Source organism: Oncorhynchus nerka, linkage group LG17 (genome assembly GCF_034236695.1).
Source record: "Oncorhynchus nerka isolate Pitt River linkage group LG17, Oner_Uvic_2.0, whole genome shotgun sequence".
Lineage (NCBI taxonomy): Eukaryota > Metazoa > Chordata > Actinopteri > Salmoniformes > Salmonidae > Oncorhynchus > Oncorhynchus nerka.
In genome coordinates, this window is record NC_088412.1 from 36,986,012 (window position 1) to 37,010,282 (window position 24,271).

At 42.4% G+C, this 24,271-nt stretch overlaps 1 protein-coding gene across 2 annotated transcripts in view; it reads right to left on the reverse strand.

Moving 5' to 3' along the window:
• Nucleotides 1-2,047: 2,047 nt before the first annotated feature.
• The window catches only part of LOC115145178 (zinc finger protein 644-like), a 43,795-nt gene continuing 21,571 nt past the window's right edge, over nt 2,048-24,271 (reverse strand). For both annotated transcript variants that reach the window (XM_029686507.2, XM_029686508.2), the window contains exons 3-9: nt 13,556-16,630; nt 13,095-13,302; nt 10,660-10,870; nt 9,821-9,986; nt 7,484-7,609; nt 5,684-5,789; nt 2,048-5,416 (exon numbers count right to left, since the gene is read on the reverse strand). In XM_029686507.2, the coding sequence (XP_029542367.1) occupies nt 4,960-5,416; nt 5,684-5,789; nt 7,484-7,609; nt 9,821-9,986; nt 10,660-10,870; nt 13,095-13,302; nt 13,556-16,616 (4,335 nt within the window). In that variant the 5' untranslated portion in view covers nt 16,617-16,630 and the 3' untranslated portion in view covers nt 2,048-4,959. The remainder of the gene's footprint in view (nt 5,417-5,683; nt 5,790-7,483; nt 7,610-9,820; nt 9,987-10,659; nt 10,871-13,094; nt 13,303-13,555; nt 16,631-24,271) is intronic.

Below are 24,271 nucleotides of genomic sequence, written 5' to 3' on the forward strand. Positions count from 1 at the left end.
GGGTTTCCTTTCCTTTGGTGTATCCAGACGTAAATTATTAAAAGGAGGATAAAAGCGTGAGTGGTGTGGAAACGAGACAGTCAGACACAGACAAACAGACAGACGACAGTGGCTGAGGCAGACAGGCTGGGAATCCAACCCCTTCCACCCTCACTGCCCATCCTGTCCCTCCTCCCTCCCTGACTACCCCCGATCACCCCTCCATCCTCACTCATATCCCCCTTCACTGCCCCTCCCCCCATCAGCTTGCCCCCTTGCCCGTGTGGTGATCTCTCACTCCCGGCCTCCACGGACGACCGCTTGAAGTGCAAATCTGTGTTCCCAGAACTTCCAACTTATTCCTCTTGTCAGCGGAGCAGCAAATGGGAAGCCTCCCAAATGGCATCCTATTCCCTATATAGTGCACTACTTTTGGACCATAGGAATTTGGAATAGGTTGCCATTTGGGACACAGACATGGAGTGGGGGCTCCTCGCCCAGCCGCCTCACCCCTGTACCGCCCCGGTAACGGGATCATTGACAGGCCAGTGACACTGCCCAAACAGATAATGGAAACCTATAGATTTTTCACTCCTTTTTTTTGTACATGAAGCGTCGGACAGCGGTCCCCGGGTTGGCACTTCAGAATAACCAGCCCGAACAGAAAGAGAAAGAAGGACGTGATCAATGGATTTGAACTCTGGATCTCCGCTGCTGCCACAGAGGATAAGGTGGGGGAAAAAAGCCAGGCCGACAGATAAGTGCCATCAGTCAATCACCCAGTTTCTCATGGTGCAGTGATAGGTACTTCTCAAATGACACCCTATTCCCTACACCCCTAGGGCTCTGGCTCTGGTCAGAGTTAGTGCACTTTATAGGTAATAGGGTCCCGCTGGGCACACACTGATTGAATCAACATTGTTTCCATGTAATTTAAATGAAATTACATTGAACCAACGTGGAATAGATGTTGAATTGACATCTGTGCTCAGTGGGGTGCCAGATGCGACGTAGACGTAGTCTACTGGTCCACCTGAAACACCTTAACACACACAATTTGGGGATTTTTTATTTAACCGTTATTTAACTAATAGGAACTAACCTTCTTAGAGTGGCAGGGAGCTTCCCTTTAGTCTCCCCTACTGCAGTATCACACAGTATCACAGACACTCCTAATGTGCCAGTTTTTTTAAATGACCTCCTAAGGCTCTCCTATTAAAATGAAACAACTTGTCTCGTTGCTTATACTTTCTGGAGAGACTCAAATGAACAAATAAAACACCGTGATGATTCAAGGCAAATGCTGTTGCTATTCTCTCATTTTACCACGCTAACTCATTACTATTCACTGGTTCTGGTTAAATGCAGCCAGCACCTCTCTCTCTACTCCACGTGGTACAGGGGAATCAGGCGTTTATATACAGTTTCAATAGAGAAGTAATCTCCAGAGAGGGGTGTCTTTGATTCTCAGGCCCTAATAATAACCATGCTTTGGTCTACTACTAGCTACCACTGGACCACTACTGCAGATGGCCAGCGTGGCTTCTACCATGTAACACATTTCTTTATGTCTCTCTCTCTCCGGGCTGCCAGTGAAATAATAAAACCCCCACTCCTGGTCATGGCTGGCTCAATCTCATTATAATCTCTCTTTGGTTTTTATTCATGGTGCCCTTTGGGACGGTGTCTGCCCCATGACGTGGCTCCCAACCTCCGCAGAGAACATCTTTTTGAAACAGCCAGGAGACCTAATGAAGTCACAGAGTGGCACAATTATTTCCCTGAGAAGGAGCATTAATGTACTTGAGAATCCCCTCCGGAGGAACATGATGACAATTGGTTTGTACAGCTTTGATCATCCTGTTTTAAATACGGACCAGGATAAACTGCAGGGTCGGCCCCCTGTGCCATGGGTTGGGTTTCTAGCAGAAGTCGTGTGCGTGTCAAACGACACCTTATTCCCTATATAGTGCACTACTTTTTCATTGGTGAAATTGAATAGGAACTCTATGGTCCCACCAACCAAACATACTTACAAATGCTAAAAACAAAAGGAGAGAATGGCGGGTTATATAAAATCAGTGTATATTTATTTTGTACAGCCACAATGTTATAGACCGAGTTACCAGGACTTGTAGGGGGTGAGAAACGAATAATTGTAAAAAATAAAATAAAAAAGTAAAAAGGCCAATTTAACTATTTCATTTCAGTATTTTATTTCAGAAAGTTCTTGATATATTTACCACAGAAAGCTGAACGAATACATGGTATATAGAGCCTGCTTTCTTTAATCATCCAAAATGAAGTATGATGTTAAACCAACCAGACATTATTACAGTACATTCACATCTCTCAGACATTCCCTAGTGTTGTCTAGATGAATAAAACATTAAACTTGTGTATTTTACTTAGCATAATACAATATCTAACTGGAAGTTTCAGCACCATGGACATGTGATTTACATTGTAACTTGACTTGGATTAAAAAGCTCCTAGTCTTTTTATTGGACTGTGAAATCCATTTCAGAAGGGATAGATAAGTTATCCATAATAATATTAGAAATAGTGCTTGGCGGTGTTGAATCATCAAAGAACAGTACAGAACAATGTGCTTCATTAACTAGGAATAATAAACGCCTTAAACCAATAATTCACCACTATCTCAGCCTTTCTTCATCTTTTGTCTTACCTCTAAATGTTATTGAAAAAAAAACTAGCCTCAATCCACTGCTTCTGCATGTTTATTTGGCAAGGTTAGCAAATTGGCAAAGGTTGATAGTCAAACCAACTAACAAGCAGTGGATTGAAGCACCTCCTTCTCCATAAAACCACTTTTGAGGTAAATGTGTATATTGCATGATATTTATGAGCTACTCAGCTTACACTACAAGAATCCAGTGACACAAAGTTCAAACTTGTTGAATATTTCAGGAAATACACTATATTATTAGTCTTATAGATAAATCACAAGAAAACACGTTTTATTTTCTTGATTAACATAAAATGAGAACATATCGCAATTCCAATTACATCAGAACAAGACAAATAGGAAATAATTAACATGACAGTTAGGGAGAAAGCATATATTGTGTCCATTCATACAGTATGGACAGTTCTAGCAATACATATCATTTTTTATATAAAGTACCAGTCAAAGTTTTGGACACATAAAACTTGTTCATTTTTCTTTATTTTCACTATTTTCTACATTGTAGAATAATACCGAAGACATCAAAATGATGAAATAACACATGGAATCATGTAATAACAAAAAAGTGTTAAACAAATCAAAATATATTTTAGATTCTTCAAAGTCACCACCCTTTACCTTGATGACAGCTTTGCACACACTTGGCATTATCTCAATCAGCTTCACCTGGAATGCTTTTCCAACAGTCTTGAAGGAGTTCCCACATATGCTGAGCACTTGTTGGCTGCTTTTCCTTCACTCTGCGGTCCAACTCATCCCAAACCAATTAAGGGGAGGATAAGGTCTGATACAGCACTCCATCAATCTCCTTCTTGGTCAAATAGCCCTTACACAACCACGCAGAGATCATCAGTTCACCTACTCTGCGTCTCACAAAGACATGGCGGTTGGTACCAAAAATCTCAAATTTGGACTCATCAGACCAAAGGACAGATTTCCACTGGTCTAATGTCCATTGCTCTTGTTTTTTGGCCCAAGAAAGTCTCTTCTTCTTATTGGTGTCCTTTAGTCGTGGTTTCTTTGCAGCAATTTGACCATGAAGGCCTGAGTCTCTGAACAGTTGATTTTGAGATGTGTCTGTTACTTGAACTCTGTGAAACATTTATTTGGGCTGCAATTTCTGAGTCTGGTAAACTCTAATGAACTTATCCTCTGCAGCAGAGGTAACTCTGGGTCTTCCTTTCCTGTAGTGGTCCTCATGAGAGACAGTTTCATCATAGCGCTTGATGGTTTTTGCGACTGCAGTTGAAGAAACATTCAAAGTTCTTGACATTTTCCAAATTGACTGACCTTCATGTCTTAAAGTATTGATGGACTGTCGTTTCTCTTTACTTATTTGAGTTGTTCTTGCCATAATATGGACTTGGCATTTTACCAAAAAGGGATATCTTCTGTATAACCCCTACCTTGTCACCACACAACGGATTGGCTCAAACGCATTAAGAAGGAAAGAAATTCCACAAATTAACTTTTAACAAGGCACACCTGTTAATTGAAATGCATTCCAGGTGACTACCTCATGAAGCTGGTTTAGAGAAGAATGTGCAAAGCTGTGATCAAGACAAAGGGTGGCTATTGTGTTATTTCATAGTTTTGATGTCTTTACTATTATTCTACATGTTGTTGAACATATGTTGAAAATAGTAAAAAGAAAAGAATAACGCTGGAATGAGTAGGTGTCTCCAAACTTTTGACTGGTACTGTTTATGATTGACCCTGTATTCTGATTATGGCTTCTATAGGCCACAGTTAAAGGTAACGGACAAAGCATTTATCATTTACACAATGCTGAGGTGTCAGTTGTCTCATTTGGTAATGGGTTCAACGTTCTGACTGACTGCTAAACAGTGCAAAGAAGGAAGCAAGAAGACACATTTAACATGTGTACCTGTTGCAAGATGGCAAGATTACCTGGAGGTAAAACTTCACCTAAACATAGTAGAGTAGAAGCGGTTACAGAGTGCAAACGTTCGTTAGAAAAGTTGTGATACAAGGTTCTGAACTGACTACGGTTCTAGCTTCAGCGATTGTTGGCATTTTTGCATCTCAAGCACAAGTCTTTGTTTCTGTACATATAAGTAACAAGATCCATCATATACAGTATAGAGACAGGTCTTATAAAATAGAGGGAAGGGCTGGTATTGTGCATATTAAGAACAAAAACATATAGCTTTAGAATTGTTCTATCTATCTATATTTCTGTGTGTCTATCCATATTTACATGTAGAGGATAAAGATATAAAGTGAAAATGTGTAAACAACCCTCTAGTTCAGGACGCCACTGGAAGAAGCTCTGGAAAGGACGTGGCCGTGTGCTGCTCCAGGCTTGGGTGCTCATTGGACGAGGGGTGTGCATGGTGCAAGGGATGCTCATCATGGAGCTCAGGGTGCTCGTGGGTTTCGGGGTGCTTGTTGGGCAAGGTGGGCCCATGGGGCAAGGGGGGCTCCTGCTGGGGCAAGGGGTGATCATGTGGAGAGGGGTGTTCCAAGCAGGAGTGCTCATGGTGCGTCTGGGGCTCATGAGCCGTGGGGGGCTCATTGGATGTTGGGTGCTCCCGAGAGGGGTGCTCCTGGGGGAGCATTGAGGGCGTCTCTTTGTGTAGTCGCAGGACCTCCACCATGCCAGCTCCTGTGCGAGGGACACTGGTGTGCATGAGGTGCCTCTGTAAGTGCCTGAGCCAATCCTCCTGGATGGACAGAGGACCCTGGAAGACGAGGTCACAGAATCTGCATAGGAGAGAGAGAGAGTTAAGTTAGGCTAGGTTATGTTATGTTAGCATACATATGGATACTATTAAGCATCTGAAGTGGCAATAACATTTTCCTGTACAGGTGTACAATATATTTTAGAACCGAAGCATGACCATTTCACAATATTAAAGGGGCAATCCGTAATGTCTTTGTGCCTTGTGGCCACAGGGTGTAATGCACAACAAATCAATACACAAACAAAAACAGGGAGGGGGCAGAGAAGCTTGTTGTGGTCCTATATACCTGCAGGTGAGTCTATACATCTCCTCAACAGCACATGGGAGAGCTGAGAACAGGGTGTTCTTTGGTCCAGCCCTCAACCTAGGCTTCTTCAGTATACAGGAATAGGCTGAAAGACACAAATCATTTCATTACAGACCAAGTCAGTACAGACCAACCTACTATAAACAACTCTATGCAACTTAGCAGACTGACACCAGGACAGAGAGTCACAGGCTGTGTCACAATGGGGGCCCTGGTCAAAAGTAGTGCACTATACAGTACTGTACATTTGGAAAGTATTCAGAACCCTTGGAGTTTTCCGCATTTTGTTACGTTATAAAACGTTATAATAGCCTTATTTAAAAATATAAAAAATATATATATTTTTAAATCATCCTCATCAAATCTATACAAAATACCCCATACATTTTTGCAAATGTATACAAAAATAAAAACAGAAATACCTTATTTACATAAGTATTCAGACCCTTTGCTATGAGACTCGAAATTGAGCTCAGGTGCATCCTGTTTCCATTGATCATCCTTGAGATACAAATTGATTGTCCACTTGTGGTAAATTCAAATGATTGGAGATGATTTGGAAAGGCACAAACCTGTCTATTTAAGGTCCCACTGTTGGCAATGCATGTCAGAGCAAATCCAAGTCATGAGGTCGAAGGAACTGTTCGTATAGATCAGAGACACGATTATGTTGAGGCACAGATCTGGAGGAAGGGTACCAAAACATTTCTGCAGCATTGAAGGTTCCCAAGAACACAGTGGCCTCCATCATTATTCAATGGAAGAAGTTTAAAACCACCAAGACTCTTCCTAGAGCTTGCCGCCCGGCCAAACTAAGCAATCGGGGGAGAAGGGCCTTGGTCAGGGAGGTGACTGAGAACCCGATGGTCACTCTGACAGTGCTCCAGAGTTCCTCTGTGGAGATGGGAGAACCTTCCGGAATGACAACCATCTCTGCAGCACTCCACCAATCAGGCCTTTATGGTAGAGTGGTCAGATGGAAGCCACTCCTCAGTAAAAGCCACATGACAGCCCGCTTAGAGTTTGCCAAAAGGCACTTAAAGGCTCTCAGACCATGAGAAACAAGATTCTCTGTTTTTCAGCTGCAGGGACTGGGAGAGTAATAAGGATCGAGGGAAAGATGAACGGAGCAAAGTACAGAGAGATCCTTGATGAAAACCTGCTCCAGAGCACTCAGGACCTCAGACTGGGGCAAAGGTTCACCTTCCAACAGGAGAACGACCCTAAGCACACAGCCAAGACAACGCAGATCTGGCTTTCGGGACAAGTCTCTGAATGGCCTTGAGTGGCCTAGCCAGAGGCCGGACTTGAATCCGATCGAACATCTCTAGAGAGACCTGAAAATCTGACAGAGCTTGAGAGGATCTGCAGAGAAGAATGGGAGAAACTCCCCAAACACTGGTGTGCCAAGCTTGTAGCATCATACCAAAGAAGACTCGAGGCTGTAATCGCTGCCAAAGGTGCTTCAACAAAGTACTGAGTAAAGGGTCTTAATACTTATGTAAATGTGACATTTCTAAAAACCTGTTTTTGCTTTGTCATCATGGTGTATTGTGTGTAAATTGATGAGAAAAAAAATGTAATCCATTTTGGAATAAGGCTGTAATGTAACAAAATGTAGAAAAAGTAAAGGGATCTGAATATCTTCCGAATGCATTATATAGGGAATAGCGCACCATTTGGGATGCAATGTTCTGTACATGTTCAATAAGGTACACTGTCATTTCAGAAAGGTGCCTTTATGTTCTTGACTTTTGTGACCAGGCTTAGTGAACTTACTTGTTCCTTCTAACATGGCAACCCTCTTCCTGCGTGCATAAGCGCGAAGATGATTGGACAGGCTAACAGCACTGGGAAATGTTGTGTTACAGTGAATGCAAATCTTCTTATTAGATGCATTTCTCTCTGGAAAGTGAGAGAGACATTGAAAGAGAGAAAAATCAAAAGAAAGCAAAGCACACAGAAGTTGAGTTCAAAACTTTAAACATGTTCCAGAAGCCCATTGACAACACTTTTCTTGCAAGGAGAACATCTTTGAACAAGTGTCAAGAGTGTAGCATCGAATCAAAATGCCTCCGGATAACCATGCTCTGTTTGTTTTTAACTTCATTAACAGTTACCTTCCATTAGAGACACTTTGTTTGGATGCTGCCCACTTTTTAAAATAGTTCAACTTCTACACGCATTACATCTGAATTAATTGCTGCTTGGGTTTCAGGGTCTTTGATAAGCGTCTTTGAGAAATGAAATCTGGAGGTGAGTTGAGGTGACTTTAAGGGAAGAATCTGAAGAAATATAAGAAATATGACTACAGAGCACATAGATTAACATGAAGTAAAACTGCTATTCCCTGAGTGCCGTCACCTCTCCCTCCATCTGTTTTCATATTTTAAAGATCTGTTTTGCACTTAGCAGTTGGAGACGTGTTGTTGAGAGTAATGTTTATCACAATCTAAGGACTCCAGGGTGCCTATTTTCACCTGTGGCAGAAGATTCACGCAGGGTTTGGAACAATTTGGGGCTTTAAAATGTTATTTAGGCTATGACAAGAAATTCGTACTGTGCTGATTGTGTCAATATTGCACATTAATTACAATGGTTTGGCATGGCACTGCAGGCTACATCTAGAGCATGTTAAATCGTAAAAGCGTTAGATTATGAAAGGTCTCTTCGAACACCTGTTAAAACAGATTTGATTGGGTAACAAGCCCACACCGAGTTTCTATGCAGGCTGTCCTGAAGCTACTGGCAGTTGTGTGAAAACAATAGCGACAGCTTCCCATTCATTTCACACCTAATAGGTGAAAAAACATCTCCTACAGAGGTGTTTTTTAACCATGACAAGCTACTAAAGGTTATTTAAATTACCAGCAAATTGTTTGCAACAATTTGTTTGCAAAATGTGTGTTAAATCTCCATTTAACATAACACTGATTACAGCGATATGGTGTAGAAGCCATTGTTAGATGGTTAAAACCAAATGCGTGACTCAGTCTATTCTACCTTCAAGGTTTCAGCTTTCAGCTATAATGTAAAAAGTAACTATGACATTTAACACTGTCAGTCACAAAACGGTCAATCACTAGAATTCTGACAGACCCCCCAAAAATTGCTATCTGATTTAAAATCTTTTTCTTTACTAATCATTCTGCAAAAAGGACGGGAACTCTTATTTGGACAGACATTAAACGAAGTTGTGTAAACACAGCTGATGTGCTTCCAGAGCCACATCAAAAGAACGTGGCCCCTTTGGTGACATTCATTATTTCTGTGTGCGTTAAAATAATTAAATTGACTGTGAACTTTTCTTTTTTTCATGTTTCTTTTTTTCTTTCTTTTTATCCAAGTCCATTTGATTGACATGTTGTGATTTAACATGGGCTCCTGTAAGTAATGAAAAGCTGTAGAGTTAGTAAAACATACAAAACAGCTGTGGAACAAGACAAGTTTGTGTTTCATTAAAGCAAGCTAACACTGTAATTGGTGTGCACAAGTCACATATTATCTTCATCTGTATCATCGCACTCTATAAAACTATTCCGAAGAACACCTAAAAGAATCATACTTATCTGCAAAGGACTAAACTGATCAATCTTATGAATGACGATAGAATACTGTGAAAAGAACAGACCTCCGACACAGTTTAGCTAATAAAGCTGTGTCTGTCACTTCTATCTGTCATCTATCTGCCTTACCTGGATTTCTTGTCTTCTTTGATTCTAGTTGAAACAGACTGATCATATGTCATATATGTTTTGCCATCACAAAGGGGGGCCTTGTTGCACTACAATAATAATTACCATCAAATAAAATATACTTGGCAGACAAAGTAACTGCAGTTTGTAACTTTATAGTTTTTAACTCCGTTACTTGGCAGAAAACAGAAAAATGGCACATTTTGGTTAACTGGGTTGTTTTAAACACTGTTCAGTCTCATCACAATAAAATCATGTTTTTTTTTTTGGGGGGGGGGGGACATGTAAAAATACCTTTTCAACTTTACCATGATGTCACCAATTTTGAAATTGTACAATCTCAATGTCTTTTTCAGTTCTGAAAGTGCTCTAAAATGCTGATATTCTGATGTGTATAGAAATGATTTGTGAGGCTTCTTACCATGGGCCCAGTGTGTTTCCAGGTTGCTGGCCTGTTGGTTCTGTCTCCCCTCAACCCTCTCTTTGGTCACAGTAAAGTGGTTCTTATCCGCATCATCCTTGTCCAACTTCCTCTTCCTCAAAAGCTTGCCTAAAGTGCTCCGGGAAGGCTCAATGACACCTCCTATCTGTAATAATAATAATACATAATACATTTTACTTGTACCTTTCAAGATACCCAAAGACACTTACAGAGTCAAATAAAATAAAGATATTGAACATAAGCAAATCAAATCGTATTTGTCACATGCGCCGAATACAACTGGTGTAGACTTTACCGTGAAATGCTTGCTTATGAGCCCTTCCCAACGATAAAGAGTAATATATATATATATTAGTTGAAGTCGGAAGTTTACATACACTTGGTTGGAGTCATTAAAACTTGTTTTTCAACCACTGATTATTAGAAAACCCTTTTGCAATTATGTTAGCACAGTTGAAAACTTTTTCAGCTGTGCTAACATAAATTGCAAAATGGTTTTCTAATGATCAATTAGCCTTTTAAAATTATAAACTTGGATTAGCTAACACAATGTGGAACACAGGAGTGATGGGTTGCTGATAATTGGAAATCTGCCATTTCCAGCTTCAACAATCATTTAGAACATTAACAATGTCGACACTGTATGTCTGACCAATTTTATGTTATTTTAATGCACAAAAAAATTGCTTTTCTTTCAAAAACAAGGACATTTCTAAGTGACTCCAAACTTTTGAATGGTAGCATATACAATTAACTTTTACTTTTTTATTTATATATATTTAAAATAGCATGGTACCAATACAGCACAACAACAGTACCTCTATACTCTTCCTCTTAGGAAAGAAATCCTCTCTCTCAACTCCCTCCTGCCTGGGTGTATTTGCACTGAGATCCCATGGAGTGGGAGTGCCATTCTGGCCCAGCTGGCAGCCATGTTGGATCTTCACTGGGATCCCCATCGGTGTTAGGAAGAGCCCGTCGCTGCCAATGAACTTCTGGGAGATGATTGGTCGGGAGATTAACTGCTTCCTGTTCAGGTTTCAAATAAAACACAACAATGATATAGCCAGAGAGATACATGAAAAAGTACAATAAAATACAAATAGCCATAATGAAAAATAAATACAAATTAAGACAAATTCAAAAAAAAAATCCTATCTACAGTACCAGTCAAAGGTTTGGACACACCTACTCATTCAAGGGTTTTTCTTTATTGTTACAGTTTTCCACATTGTAGAATAATAGTGAAGACATCAAAACAATTAAATAACACATATGGAATCATGTAGTAAGCAAAAAAGTGTTAAACAAAACAAAAGAGATTTTAGATTCTTCAAAGTCGCCATCCTTTGCCTTGACGACAGCTTTGCACACTCTTGGCATTCTCTCAACCAGCTTCACCTGGAATGCTTTTCCAACAATCTTGAAGGAGTTCCCGCATTTTCTGAGCACTTATTGGCTGCTTTTCCTTCACTCTGCGGTCCAACTCAACCCAAACCATCTCAATTGGAATGAAGTCGGGTGATTATGGAGGCCAGGTCATCTGATGCAGCATTCCATCACTCTCCTTCTTGGTCAAAGGAAAGGGCCTTCCCGAAATTATTGCCACGATGTTGGAAGCACAGAATTGTCTTGAATGTCATTGTATGCTGTAGCATTACGATTTCCCTTTACTGCAACTAATGGGCCTAGGCCGAACCATGAAAAACAGCCCCAGACCATTATTACTCCTCCACCAAACTTTACAGTTGGCACTATGCATTGGGGCAGGCACTATGATTGCATTCTGTGAGCTTGTGTAGCCTACCACTCTGCGGCTGAGTCGTTGTTGCTCCTAGATGTTTCCACCTCACAATAACCACACTTACAGTTGACCAGGGCAGCTCTAGCAGGGCAGAAATTTGACAAACTGACTTGTTGGAAAGGTGGCAACCTATGACAGTGCCACGTTGAAAGTCACTGAGCTCTTCAGTACTGGCAATTCTACTGCCAGTGTGTGTCTATGGAGATTGCATGGTTGTGTGCTTGTCCATGTAGTATATATACAAATTATACTAATTTTGTGTCACTGATTTACACACAATACCCCATAATGTCAAAGTGGAATTTAGCTTGAAGAACATTTTAGAAATCTGTCTTGAGTTAATAAGCATTAAAAAAACAAACAGACATTGAATATCCCTTTGAGCATTGTGATGTTATTAATTACAATTTGGATGGTGTATCAATACACCCAGTCACTACAAATATAAAGGCGTCCTTCCTAACTCAGTTGCCGGAGAGGAATGAAACCACTTAGGGTTATCACAATGAGGCTAATGGTGACTTTAAAACAGTTACAGAGTTTAATATCTGCGATAGGAGTAACGTGAGGGTGGATCAACAACATTGTAATTACTCCACAATAATAACCTAATTCACAGAGTGAAAAGAAGTAAGCCTGTACAGACATCCTGTTTGCTATAAGGCACTAAAGAAATTATGTCCTGAACACAAAGCGTTATGTTTGGGGCAAATCCAACACATCACACATCACATTTTTTTTCAAGCACAGTGGTGGCTGCATTATGTTATGGGTATGCTTGTAATCGTTTAGGACTGGGGAGTTTTTCCAGGATAAAAAGTACCGGAATGGAACTAAGCACAGGCAAAATCGTAGAGGAAAACCTGGTTCAGTCTGCTTTCCACCAGACACTGGGAGATTAATGTACCTTTCAGGGCAAATCTACACTTGAGTTGCTTATCAAGAAGACAGTGAATGTTCCCGAGTGGCCGAGTCACAGTTTTGACTTAAATCTGCTTGAAAATCTATGGCAAGACCTGAAAATGGCTGTCTAGCAATGATCAACAACCAATTTGAGCTTGAAGAATTTTGAAAAGAATAATGCACAATCCAGGTGTGGAGACATAAAGACTCACAGCTGTAATCACTGCCAAATATGATTCTACAAAGTACTGTCTCAGGAGTGTGAATACTTAAATTACGTAAATTAGATATGTCTGTAGTTAATTTTCAATGAATTAGGAAAAACATTTAAAAACATATTCACTTTGCCATTATGGGTTATTGTGTGTAGATGGTTAGAAAAAAATATATTCAATACATTTTGGATTCAGGCACAACAAAATGTGGAATAAGTCAAGGGGTATGAATACTTTCTGAAGGCACTGTATGCATGATATAGGATAGAATATTGTATTACATCCCTTAAAGGTGTGGACAGTAACTTTTTCGAGGAAATGTTTACAGTACCTGTTGAGAATCTGGAGGATGTTCTGGTGTTCCTGCTCGTCCTTTAGCAGCTCATTGAGAATACACAATGGACTCTTACTGGTGCTGGTGCTGGTCTTCCCTATTCGCTTCAGGTGGCCCCTCACGTGGTTGGAGAGGCCTGTCTTGGTGTCGAACCAGCCCCAGCACAGGGGACAGGTGTGCTCTGCCTGAGACTCCGGCTTCTCAGCTGCAACATGGAGATCATAAAAAAGGTTACGTTTTAACTATCTACATTTACATGTATTGCTCTTATCGATCTTATCCAGAGCAATCTAGGTAAATTACTAGCTAACTTTGGGGTAACTTTGACCACTATCTATAGAAAAATAACATGACACACTTGACTGGGAAAAAACTGTAATAAGTATAGTTACTGTGTAATTACAGATTACTTTAACCCTATTACAATGCAATAGTGCAGAAAACAATAAGTTGCTCACCTTTTTTGATCCTCCGCACCACAGAGGGGACCTTCCTGCGTACGCGTGACTGTCGGTCCTGTGAGGCTACCCGCTCAGGTGACACCACATGGCGAGCGTCATAACTCAGCCCCAACCTGTACAGGTGCCCTCGCACGTGATTGGATAAGCCCACCCCAGACTCAAACACAGCAGGACAGTAGGGGCAGGACTTCCTTTCTGTTCCAAAAGAAGGGGAGAAGTCATAGTCATAGGAGAGACTCTGGTTGTGTGTGCCGGTGGTGGTGGGTGACTCTGGAGAATCGTCACACACTGAGCTTTCTATACACTCTTCTTTGATGATAAGCTTCTGTATGTCATCGCTGTCATACTCCCCGTCCTTGTCTTCAGTCTTATTAAAATGGTGGTCAACCTGAACGGCGTTCTTTTCCAAACGGCCGATGTCAGCAGCAGGTGCAGGATTCTCTTTGATAGAAGAACCCCTCTGTCTGCGTATGAAGTAGCTACGGGCGTAGGGGTTCCTCTCGTTCTCACTACTATCCAGGAAATTGGCTGTAGCCTCGCTGGTGTAAGCACTAAAGTCATACGTGTCCTCATAATCATCGTCTCCCTCTGTGTCCTCAGGAGTGGTAGTCTCTTTTAATTTTGGGTTCAGTTTTGGCAAAACATTATCAACCACCTTGTCCACACTGTTGTGGAAGGGAGTGGACATTTTTCTTTTGGATGGGGTCTTTTGGGTAACAGCTTGTGCCTCTGACTTCCTGCCGGTCAAGTCGTTGCTACCTCCCTGACCCCTGCCAGAGTTGTAGCTATGATACAGCATCTGGCCTGGTTTAATCATCTTGGATGTAAGCAACACATCAACATTTGAGGGATATTTTGTCCTTTCCGAGATTCCTGAAACCACATGGTCGTATAGTTGATTGTCTTCCTCAACATAAGGGAGACCTGTTGTCACATCTATTTTCTCTGTTGGTTTAGGAGATAATTTGCTTGGCTTGTCACTCCTCCACAGGGATGGTGACAGCTTGTTTGCTGAGCTGACAATGCTGCACTTGAACTGAGAGGAGGTAAGACCTTTGTAAGACTTCTGTGTGTCTGCTGTGTCTCTCATGTAAAAGTCAGCTACACTACCGGACCAAAAGCGAAAATCCGCTCTTTTCCAGAAAGCAGGCTTTTTAATACTGAACTTTGGCTTTAGCTGCAGTAGTTTTAAATCTGCTGCTTTTTTGGACGGGTCAGCTAGGCTATATTGATCTGGATTGTTAAGTGCTTTTTTAAATGGCGGATTTTCACATTCATCATCAGAATCAGACTGTTGGTGTATCAGCTCACAATGCCTTTTAAGGCAATCTTCATTCTGGGTGCTGAAATGGCACACTTTACAGTGAAACAGAACATGACTGGATTCATCATTGTTATCTGTAAGAAACTCTGACTCCTCATCTTCGATCACGTTCTTGTACTTGGACTTCAGTGTGTCACAGTGCATCGCGTACAGGTGTCCTTCAAGCTCCCGTTCCGTCAATGCCACGTGGTTGCACTCCGCGCAGAGGTAATAACGTTTATCCTTGTTGTGTGTCTTGGCGTGCTGGACAAACGTCTTGGGGCAGTTGGTCCCGAACACACACTGCGGGCACTGGAGCTTGGCGTTCCTGCCTTCGTCTCGGAGTTTGTTGAGTCCCTGTATCTCCTCCATGAGTTTCTCCCGTCTCGCCTGGTGGATAATCATGTGCTTGAGGAGGGAGCTGCGATCGCGGAACGAACGCCCACACTCCCTGCATATAAAAGGCCGGGGAACTTTCTCGTGGTGGCGTACCTGATGATTTTGCCCATCTAGATGATACATCACATGTCTATGCAAATGCCTTTTCTCCTTGAAATTAACATTGCACATTGTGCATGGGAAGAATGATGGTGCTTGTTCGGATTGCTCTGTCTTAAGCGGTTTGGGCTTTCTACTAAAGAGGGAGACGGAGTGATTGTCCTTCGGGCAATCTGCTTTTACAATCAGCTTCTTAATGATTACAGGGCTGTCACTAGGATGCTCTTGACATGAATTCACAGAAGATTGTACATCAGCCTTTTTACAGGAGGAATCATCTTCATTTATGTTGGAGATGTCAAAATCCTCATCATCCTCCTCCTCTTCAATATGCCACTTTTTGTAGGTGTGATTTGTGCTGCAGTTGTAAACTTTTTCAGGAGAGCCTGCCGTACCCACCAGGTGTATTTTACGCTTCCTCTGTCTTTGGTTGGTAAGCTGAGACATCACTCCCACTCCTGCAGTGTTTGTCTCTAAGCTGCTGTCAACTGTGCGATTCTTCCACAACGCCCGTATGAGCTCTTTCTGTGAATCCCAGTGTAGTGCATCAGTCCCGTCAAAACCGTCCGACGAGCTCTCAGAGGACTCTGTGGTGTTTAAGTCCCATATAGATCTAGCTCTAGCCTCGACTCCCTGGGCCGTCCATATTTGGTTAATTGGCGTTTGGTGTGATTGTGGACTGTGGCCTGACAAGGTGGTGTCGAGGGCCTGGTAGGGCAGTTCAGCCTCACTAGCCTCAGAGTCTGATGGTGACGTGTTGTTGGCCCCTGGCTGCGTGGTGGCTAGTGTTTTCAGAACGAGCCCTGCTGGGTTCTTCAGGGCGTCTGATTGAAGCTCACTGGGTGGTGGTAACACCTGAGGGCTTGTGTCCCTCCCAGATTGTCGTAGTTGGGCGTCCTGGGCCTCCACCAGGACATTGTTGGACATTGTGCTGTTTTTGTTCAGGCCACAGCTCTCCTCTGAGGCGGGGTGTGAACCAGGTCCATTAACAAGTGCTCCTGAAGGCAGTGAATGGGCTGCTTGGGCTGTGTGGGGAACAGCAGGGACACTGCTGGGTACAAATGAACTGGGCTGTGCTCCATTTAAAGGGTTTGGGAGTCCGTCAGAAGACAGCTGCTCTGACAGACCTGCAGCATTGTTCTTCAGGGAAGACGTGTGACGCTGTAATGGCTCCTGAGTGGCACCGGAGCTGTCACACACTGGTTCCACCACATCTCCTTCTTTGTTCTCTTGTGCATTTGGCTTTATATCAGCCATCTCACCAGTATGTTCTGAGAAGAGGGAAACAGAGAGAAATAACCAAATCAGCTTAAAACCTGCTCAATAATTTATGTCATGTTTTGAGAGCTAAAGGCGGTGAAAAATGCATTATTAAAATGTGTCAAATTGAAATATGTACAGCCCAACCCACCACAATTATCATATCACTACATTGTATATAGTTTCAAAATCAAATGCAGGCTAATACAATGTTGAATAACAAATCCAAACAATTACTATTTTATTCACAGTGTTAAGTTTCAGCTCTGCCTACTTTCTCCCCAACTGTTCCACACAATGAGAGTTTCATCCGCATTACTTCAGCGCTCCTCTCTGGTGCTGCATTATGATTTTCCTCACACCCTCGTCCGCCACTTCTCTTCACAACAAACCCTGCTGTTAGCCCCAGATACCCCGGTGAGGGCTCTTAATTACCAGAGCACACCTCTGGGATACAACCTTCCTGTTCCTCCCCCGAAAGCTCCCAGACGCCTGCTAAAATTGACCAATTTCCATGGGAACAAAGTAGACTTCCAATGAGATCATACTCAGTCTTAGCACTCTGTGATGGTGCCAACACGGGTCCCAGCACGACGCTGTTGTTGCTCCAATCCTGACAAATTGGCATGCGTCGGGCTACACAATCAGTCTGTCTCACACAAACACATGCATGAACACACACACACAAACACGTGCACGCATGCATGCACGCGCACACACACACACATACACACAGACATATAAAACACACACACAGCTATTAAAAAACACAAATATATAAACAGAAATCAATAGTCGTCAGGACAGATTGCTGAATGTAATAGAGACTCAACTGTTTAAACAAGCCACTTAAAAGAGTGAAAATACATGAATAAAATCTTCTAACATTTAACACTCTTCCTAGCCTTGTAATAGTCAAGCTGTGAGACTAAGAGACGAGGTGATGTATTTTACAGCTTGGCAGAATGTGAAGTGTCCAAGCAGGGTTGTTGTAGCCCTAGCTGATAGACATAGTCTGCATCCCAAATGGCACCCTATTCCCCATTTAGTGCACTACTTTTGACCAGGACCCATAGGGGCTCTGGTCAAACGTAGTGCACTATAAGGAATAGGGTGCCATTTGGAATAAACCGTAGTGTAGTCCACAATGTATGCTCAGTGGATTTGACATGATCCAGTGTTGGCTGCTCTCTACAGGAAGCTACGTCGCTAACGAAGTGGTAAATTCAGTGTTAATGAGTGGCTTCACTGTTACCACCTCTGAGGTAAAACCTTCCGAGCACCATATTCCCTCCATCTGCTGTAGTGTTACTGTAGGGGCTTGGGTTAGCAGGGAGGGAGAGGCAGAAAAGACGCTCTGCATTTAAAGCTAACGTCACTGCTACCCCCCTTGAACAGCAGGGTGGCAAATCCATCAGAATATGATTACAGCTTTACATTTAGAGGCTCATTAGCAGCAGTACCAGCCAGGGGTGAAAGTAAGGCGGTCCGGTCCGGGGTCCCAGCAAAAACAATTGGGGGGGGGGGTATGCCGTAAATCATGAGCCTATCACAATAATGCAAACAAAATATCAACAAAACTGTTGGCTATTACACCAATATTTATCAGTAGGCTATCACATGTCAGAGGCATGAAAAATTAGCAAATGGACTTGAAAACGGGTGGTATAGCCTGCACTCCAAAATGCGAGAACACCGACATTTTGCCAAGGTACAGATGAATGGCCGACACTGAGCTGTGCATGGACAGCAGTGGAAGCATACATTCTGGACTAATGACTATCGCCTAAATGTCATTAGACTTTGTGGTGTTTTGTGTAACGGAGGCCTCTTTCCATTCGTCACTGTAGGTTGCGAGTGGATGACGTGCGCGGGTAGCTTAGTAAAGGAGCCCTTTGAATTGACTGGTTGTGTTTACGCCACAATCAATCACATTTATAATATAAAGCCCTTCTTACATCAGCTGATGTCAACAAATGCTGTACAGAAACACAGCCTAAAACCCCAAACAGTAAGCAATGCAGGTGTAGAAGCACGGTGGCTAGGATAAAACACCCTAGAAAGGCCAGAACCTAGGAAGAAACCTCGAGAGGATAAAATAAGTCATACTTTTTAAAAGTTAAATGACACATCTTTACAACTAGGCCCACAGAGATCCTATTGAATTATTATGGATTCTATATGTAATTCTTGGATTGCGCGCGTGCATACATAAGAGGTCACCTACCGGGAAAGAAATTAAATCTACTTTCACCCCTGGTACTAGCGTACAATATGACTCTCCCTCTTTCTGTTCCAAATATAACAACCACAAGCAAGCAGCTAGGGTTCAACGGCAATGCCATTTTAAAACATGTATTTGCTTTCATTTACTTCATTTAGTTCATGTGAAAAAGGCTGACTTTGCATTGCCGGAAGCTATTTACAATGATTATAGGCTTAAGTACATTTAAGTCTGCGTAGATCGATCTCTATCTTCTCTATGAGATGTATTACTATTAATCCAGCTCTACATCTTTCCCCAAGACTGGGGAAACTGTATATATATGAGAATGTTCAGTAATCATTATGTTCTAGAACATTCTTAAATAAAAGCTTTGTGTTCAGCCAAATTCTACTGAATGCATTAAAAATAAAAAACTTGAAAGACCTCCCAGATATGTATAATATGTCACTGGGATTTTTCTTTCTTTGAATCCTTTTGGTTCTGGGTGTATCAGCACTTGCAGTAACACTCGTATAGCACCTCATCTTGAGGTTACTGCAGGAAAAACAGTGAGGCGATAATTGCATATTATCATAATTTTTCTGTATTCCCTGAAGATACATAAACCTTTCTGAGGTATTTTATAATCAGCTTGTCTCAGCGACCCAATGTCTTTAAAAGCATTGTAGAAAAGCATTTCAAACTTTAGAACATCTTACTCTTGATCTTACACCAAAACCTGTCAACAAAATACACTACACTGAGGGTACAAAACATTAAGAACACCTTCCTAATATTGAGTTTCCCCCCCCTCCTTGCCTTTGGAACAGCCTCAATTCGTCGGGGCATGTACTCTGTATGGTGTCAAAAGCGTTCCACAGGGATGCTGGCCCATGTTGACTCCAATGCCTCCCATAGACTGGATGTCCTTTGGGTGGTGGACCATTCTTGATACACACAGGGAACTCTTGAAACTGTTGAGTGTGAAAAACCCACCAGCGTTTCAGTTCTTGACACAAACCGGTGCACCTGGCACCTACTACCATACCCCGTTCAAAGGAACTTAAAAATGTTGTCTTGCCCATTCCCCCTCTGAGTGGCACACACACACAATCCATGTCTCAATTCTCTCAAGGCTTAAAAATGATTCTTTAACCAGTCTCCTCCCCTTCATCGACACTGATTGAAGTGGAGTGGCATTAATAAGGGATCATAGATTTCACCTGGTCAGTCTATGTCATGGAAAGAGCAGGTGTTCTTAATGTTTTGTATATTCAGTGTATATCACATTTATTACAGTGATGAAACATTTTTATTTCAATTGTGTCAAAACGAAAGAAAACATATTTCTGTCGCTCCATTCATAGACACATCAATCATAATGTGTCCCTGAAAAGGCTCAAATCTTACGTGAACAGCCTGAAACATCATTAAACAAAGAAAGAGCCAGGCTTAACATCAGCAGAGAATCAGTGTTAAAGGCTTTGAGTTTTGGGTGTCTAAGGGAATTCCCTCTCCCCAACTGGGACCAGTCAACCAGACCAGTTCAACCGCTGGAGCTGTCTGGATGGATCAACAGACAGCCACCCATCCCCATGCAGTATATCTATGCCTCCACCTTCACCGGGAGAGAAAACACACAACTGAACCAGGCGGGGCCGCGGCCCCGCAAGTGCTGCAGCAGCTCCACAACTTCCTCAGCTAATGGGAACTATTGATTTACTTGACACAATGGGAATTTATGAAGCCGCCTCTCAAGTGTGAGAAGAGTATCAAAGCCCACGGCTCAAAACAAACAGGCAGAGATTCAGCCTGACACAGTCCCAAGGAGAGGAGAGTGTTGTTCAGCCACAATTCCACAGCGAGGAGGAAAGGCTTGGTTCAGTTCACATTCTGGAGAGTAGTCTAAAGTCTACTGTACCACATAGACCAAGATACACCTTATATTTTGGCAAAGGATGGGGTAAGCTTTTGAGGCATTTAGAAGTTATATACTTAAAAAAATCAATAGTTAATACCACAGATTGCACCTTTACCCACACAGACCCATACAGAGACACCAGAGAAAGGCCCAAAACGTTTAGTGTAGCCTACAACCTTCCTAATAGTCTATGGAAATAATTCACTAGTTTCAAGTTGTATTACTCCTATGTACAAGGATACACATGGTATACATTACACAGTCCAGAGAAATGCTTACTTGCAGGTTCCTTCTCATCAATGCAACAACAATAGTAAATAATAAAAGATAAGAATACAAACATAAAGTAAATGGCTCGGTAAAACAGAATAAACTTTTAGCATAAGTATATTACAGGAAGGCACAATTTATAGTCCAGTATTTACACGTATTTTGGGGAAGTGGGGATTAGGGGGCAGTGTTTCGCAGTAATAATAATAGTCTGTTGTAGTCAGGTGTGTGTGTGTGTGTGTGTGTGTGTGTGTGTGTTAAGGTTCAGACAACTACAGCTATTCAGTAACTATTGTAAATTTAGAGCTCACAATATTAGTTGACAATACATTCAATGGTGCTTGCATTCACAAAGAGAATAAAGTGGACAGTTTCATCCATGACATTTGGCTTGATTAAGTGAATATTTATTATCCAGATAGTTTGTCACCAAAAGGGTAATTACCATCATAATGGCATCCACTCTCTCTTTTGGGGTGTGATTGTGTACGCCTGTATCCTGATTCGGTGTGTGATTATGTATGCCTGTATCCTAAACAGACACACTCAGTCCTGTCAGCCTGAATCGTGATAATGTGTTTACAGAAAGCCTTTGATAACCAAACAATGTCATCCGCTGCTAGAGTAACAAGACATATATATGTATTTGACACAAATGGTTCTAATTAGAAGATATGCATGAGTCACTGGCTACATCCCAAATGGCACCCTATTTCCTATATAGTGCACTAGTTTTAATCAGAGCCCTATACTATTTAGGAAATAGCAAGTCATTTGGGACTCAACCACCACCGTTATGGATAAAAAATGATCTATTAATAACTGAAAGGCCTATGATCTAAAATGGGTTCTGGTGTTTATTATTTGGACGCAGTAAACAAAGGTTCAGAAGAATGTATGAATTAAGTGATACTGCACTTTAAGCCGGTGTTTTGAGGATATATTGTCACGGGTGTTGTTAGGTCCGAGACGAAGTCCGTTCGGAAAGTATTCAGACCCTTGACTTTTCCCACATTTTTTACATTACAGCCTTATTCTAAAATGGATTAAAATAAATACATAAAAATCCCTCATCAACCTACACAATACACCATAGTGAAAAGCAAAAACAGGTTTAAATAAATCTTTGCAAAAGTATGAAAAATAAAAAAGACCCTTTACTCAATACTTTGTTGAAGCACCTTTGGCAGCGATTACAACCTTGAGTCTTGGGTATGACGTTACAAGCTTGGCACACCTGTATTTGGGGAGTTTCTCCCATTCTTCTCTGCAGATCCTCTCAAGCTCTGTCAGGTTGGATGGGGAGCGTCGCAGCACAGCTATTTTCAGGTCTTTCCAGAGATGTTCGATTGGGTTCAAGTCCGGGCTCTGGCTGGGTTACTCAAGGATATTAAGAGACTTGTCCCGAAGCCACTCCTGCATTGTCTTGGCTGTGTGCTTAGGATCGTTGTCCTGTTGGAAAGTCCTGAGCACTCTGGACCAGGTTTTCATCAAGGATCTCTCTGTACTTTGTTCCGTTCCTTTATCCATCGATTCTGCCGCTGAAAAACATCCCCACAGCTTTATGCTGCCACCACCATGCTTCACCGTAAGGATGGTGCCAGGTTTCTTTCAGACACCCCGGCAGTCTTGCAATCTAAGCTAGATGCCCTCAATCTCACACAAATCATCAAGGAACCCACCAGGTACAACCCTAAATCTGTAAACATGGGCACCCTAATAGACATCATCCTGACCAACTTGCCCTCCAAATACACCTCCGCTGTCTTCAATCAGGATCTCAGCAATCACTGCCTCATTGCCTGTATCCACCACGGGTCCGCGGTTAAACCACCACCCCTCATCACTGTCAAACGCTCCCTAAACCACTTCTGCTAGCAGGCCTTTCTAATCGACCTGGCCAGGGTATCCTGGATGGATATTGACCTCATCCCGTCAGTTGAGGATGCCTGGTCATTCTTTAAAAATAACTTCCCCACCATCTTAGATAAGCATGCTCCGTTCAAAAAATGCAGAACTAAGAACAGATATAGCCCTTGGTTCACTCCAGACCTGACTGCCCTCGACCATCACAAAAACATCCTGTGGCGGACTGCAATAGCATTGAATAGCCCCCACGATATGCAACTGTTCAGGGAAGTCAGGAACCAATACACGCAGTCAGTCAGGAAAGCAAAGGCTAGCTTTTTCAAGCAGAAATTTGCATCCTGAAGCTCTAACTCCAAAAAGTTCTGGGAAACTGTAAATTCCATGGAGAACAAGAGCACCTCCTCCGCCCACTGCACCGAGGCTAGGTAACACGGTCACCACCGATAAATCCATGATAATCGAAAACTTCAACAAGCATTTCTCAACGGCTGGCCATTCCTTCCTCCTGGCTACTCCAACCTCGGCCAATAGCTCCGCCCCCCCCTCCCCCCGCAGCTACTCGCCCAAGCCTCCCCAGCTTCTCCTTTACCCAAATCCAGATAGCTGATGTTCTGAAAGAGCTGCAAAACCTGGACCCATACAAATCAGCTGGGCTTGACAATCTGGACCTCTATTTCTGAAACTATCCGCCGCCATAATCGCAACCCCTATTACCAGCCTGTTCAACCTCTCTTTCGTATCATCTGATATCCCCAAGGATTGGAAGGCTGCCGCGGTCATCCCCCTCTTCAAAGGGGGAGACACCCTGGACCCTAACTGTTACAGACCTATAAAGCCAAGTTAACAAACAGATCAGCGACCATCTCGAATCCCACCGTACCTTCTCCGCTGTGCAATCCGGTTTCCAAGCCGGTCACGGGTGCACCTCAGCCTCGCTCAAGGTACTAACCGCCATCGATAAAAGACAGTACTGTGCAGCCGTCTTCATCGACCTGGCCAAGGCTTTCGACTCTGTCAATCACCATATTCTTATCGGCAGACTCAGTAGCCTCGGTTTTTCTAATGACTGCCTTGACTGGTTCACCAACTACTTTGCAGACAGAATTCAGTGTGTCAAATCGGAGGGCATGTTGCCCGGTCCTCTGGCAGTCTCTATGGGGGTGCCACAGGGTTCAATTCTCGGGCCGAATCGGTTCTCTGTATATATCAATGATGTTGCTCTTGCTGCGGGCGATTTCCTGATCCACCTCTACGCAGACGACACCATTCTGTATACTTCTGGCCCTTCCTTGGACACTGTGCTATCTAACCTCCAAACGATCTTCAATGCCATACAACACTCCTTCCGTGGCCTCCAAATGCTCTTAAACGCTAATAAAACCAAAT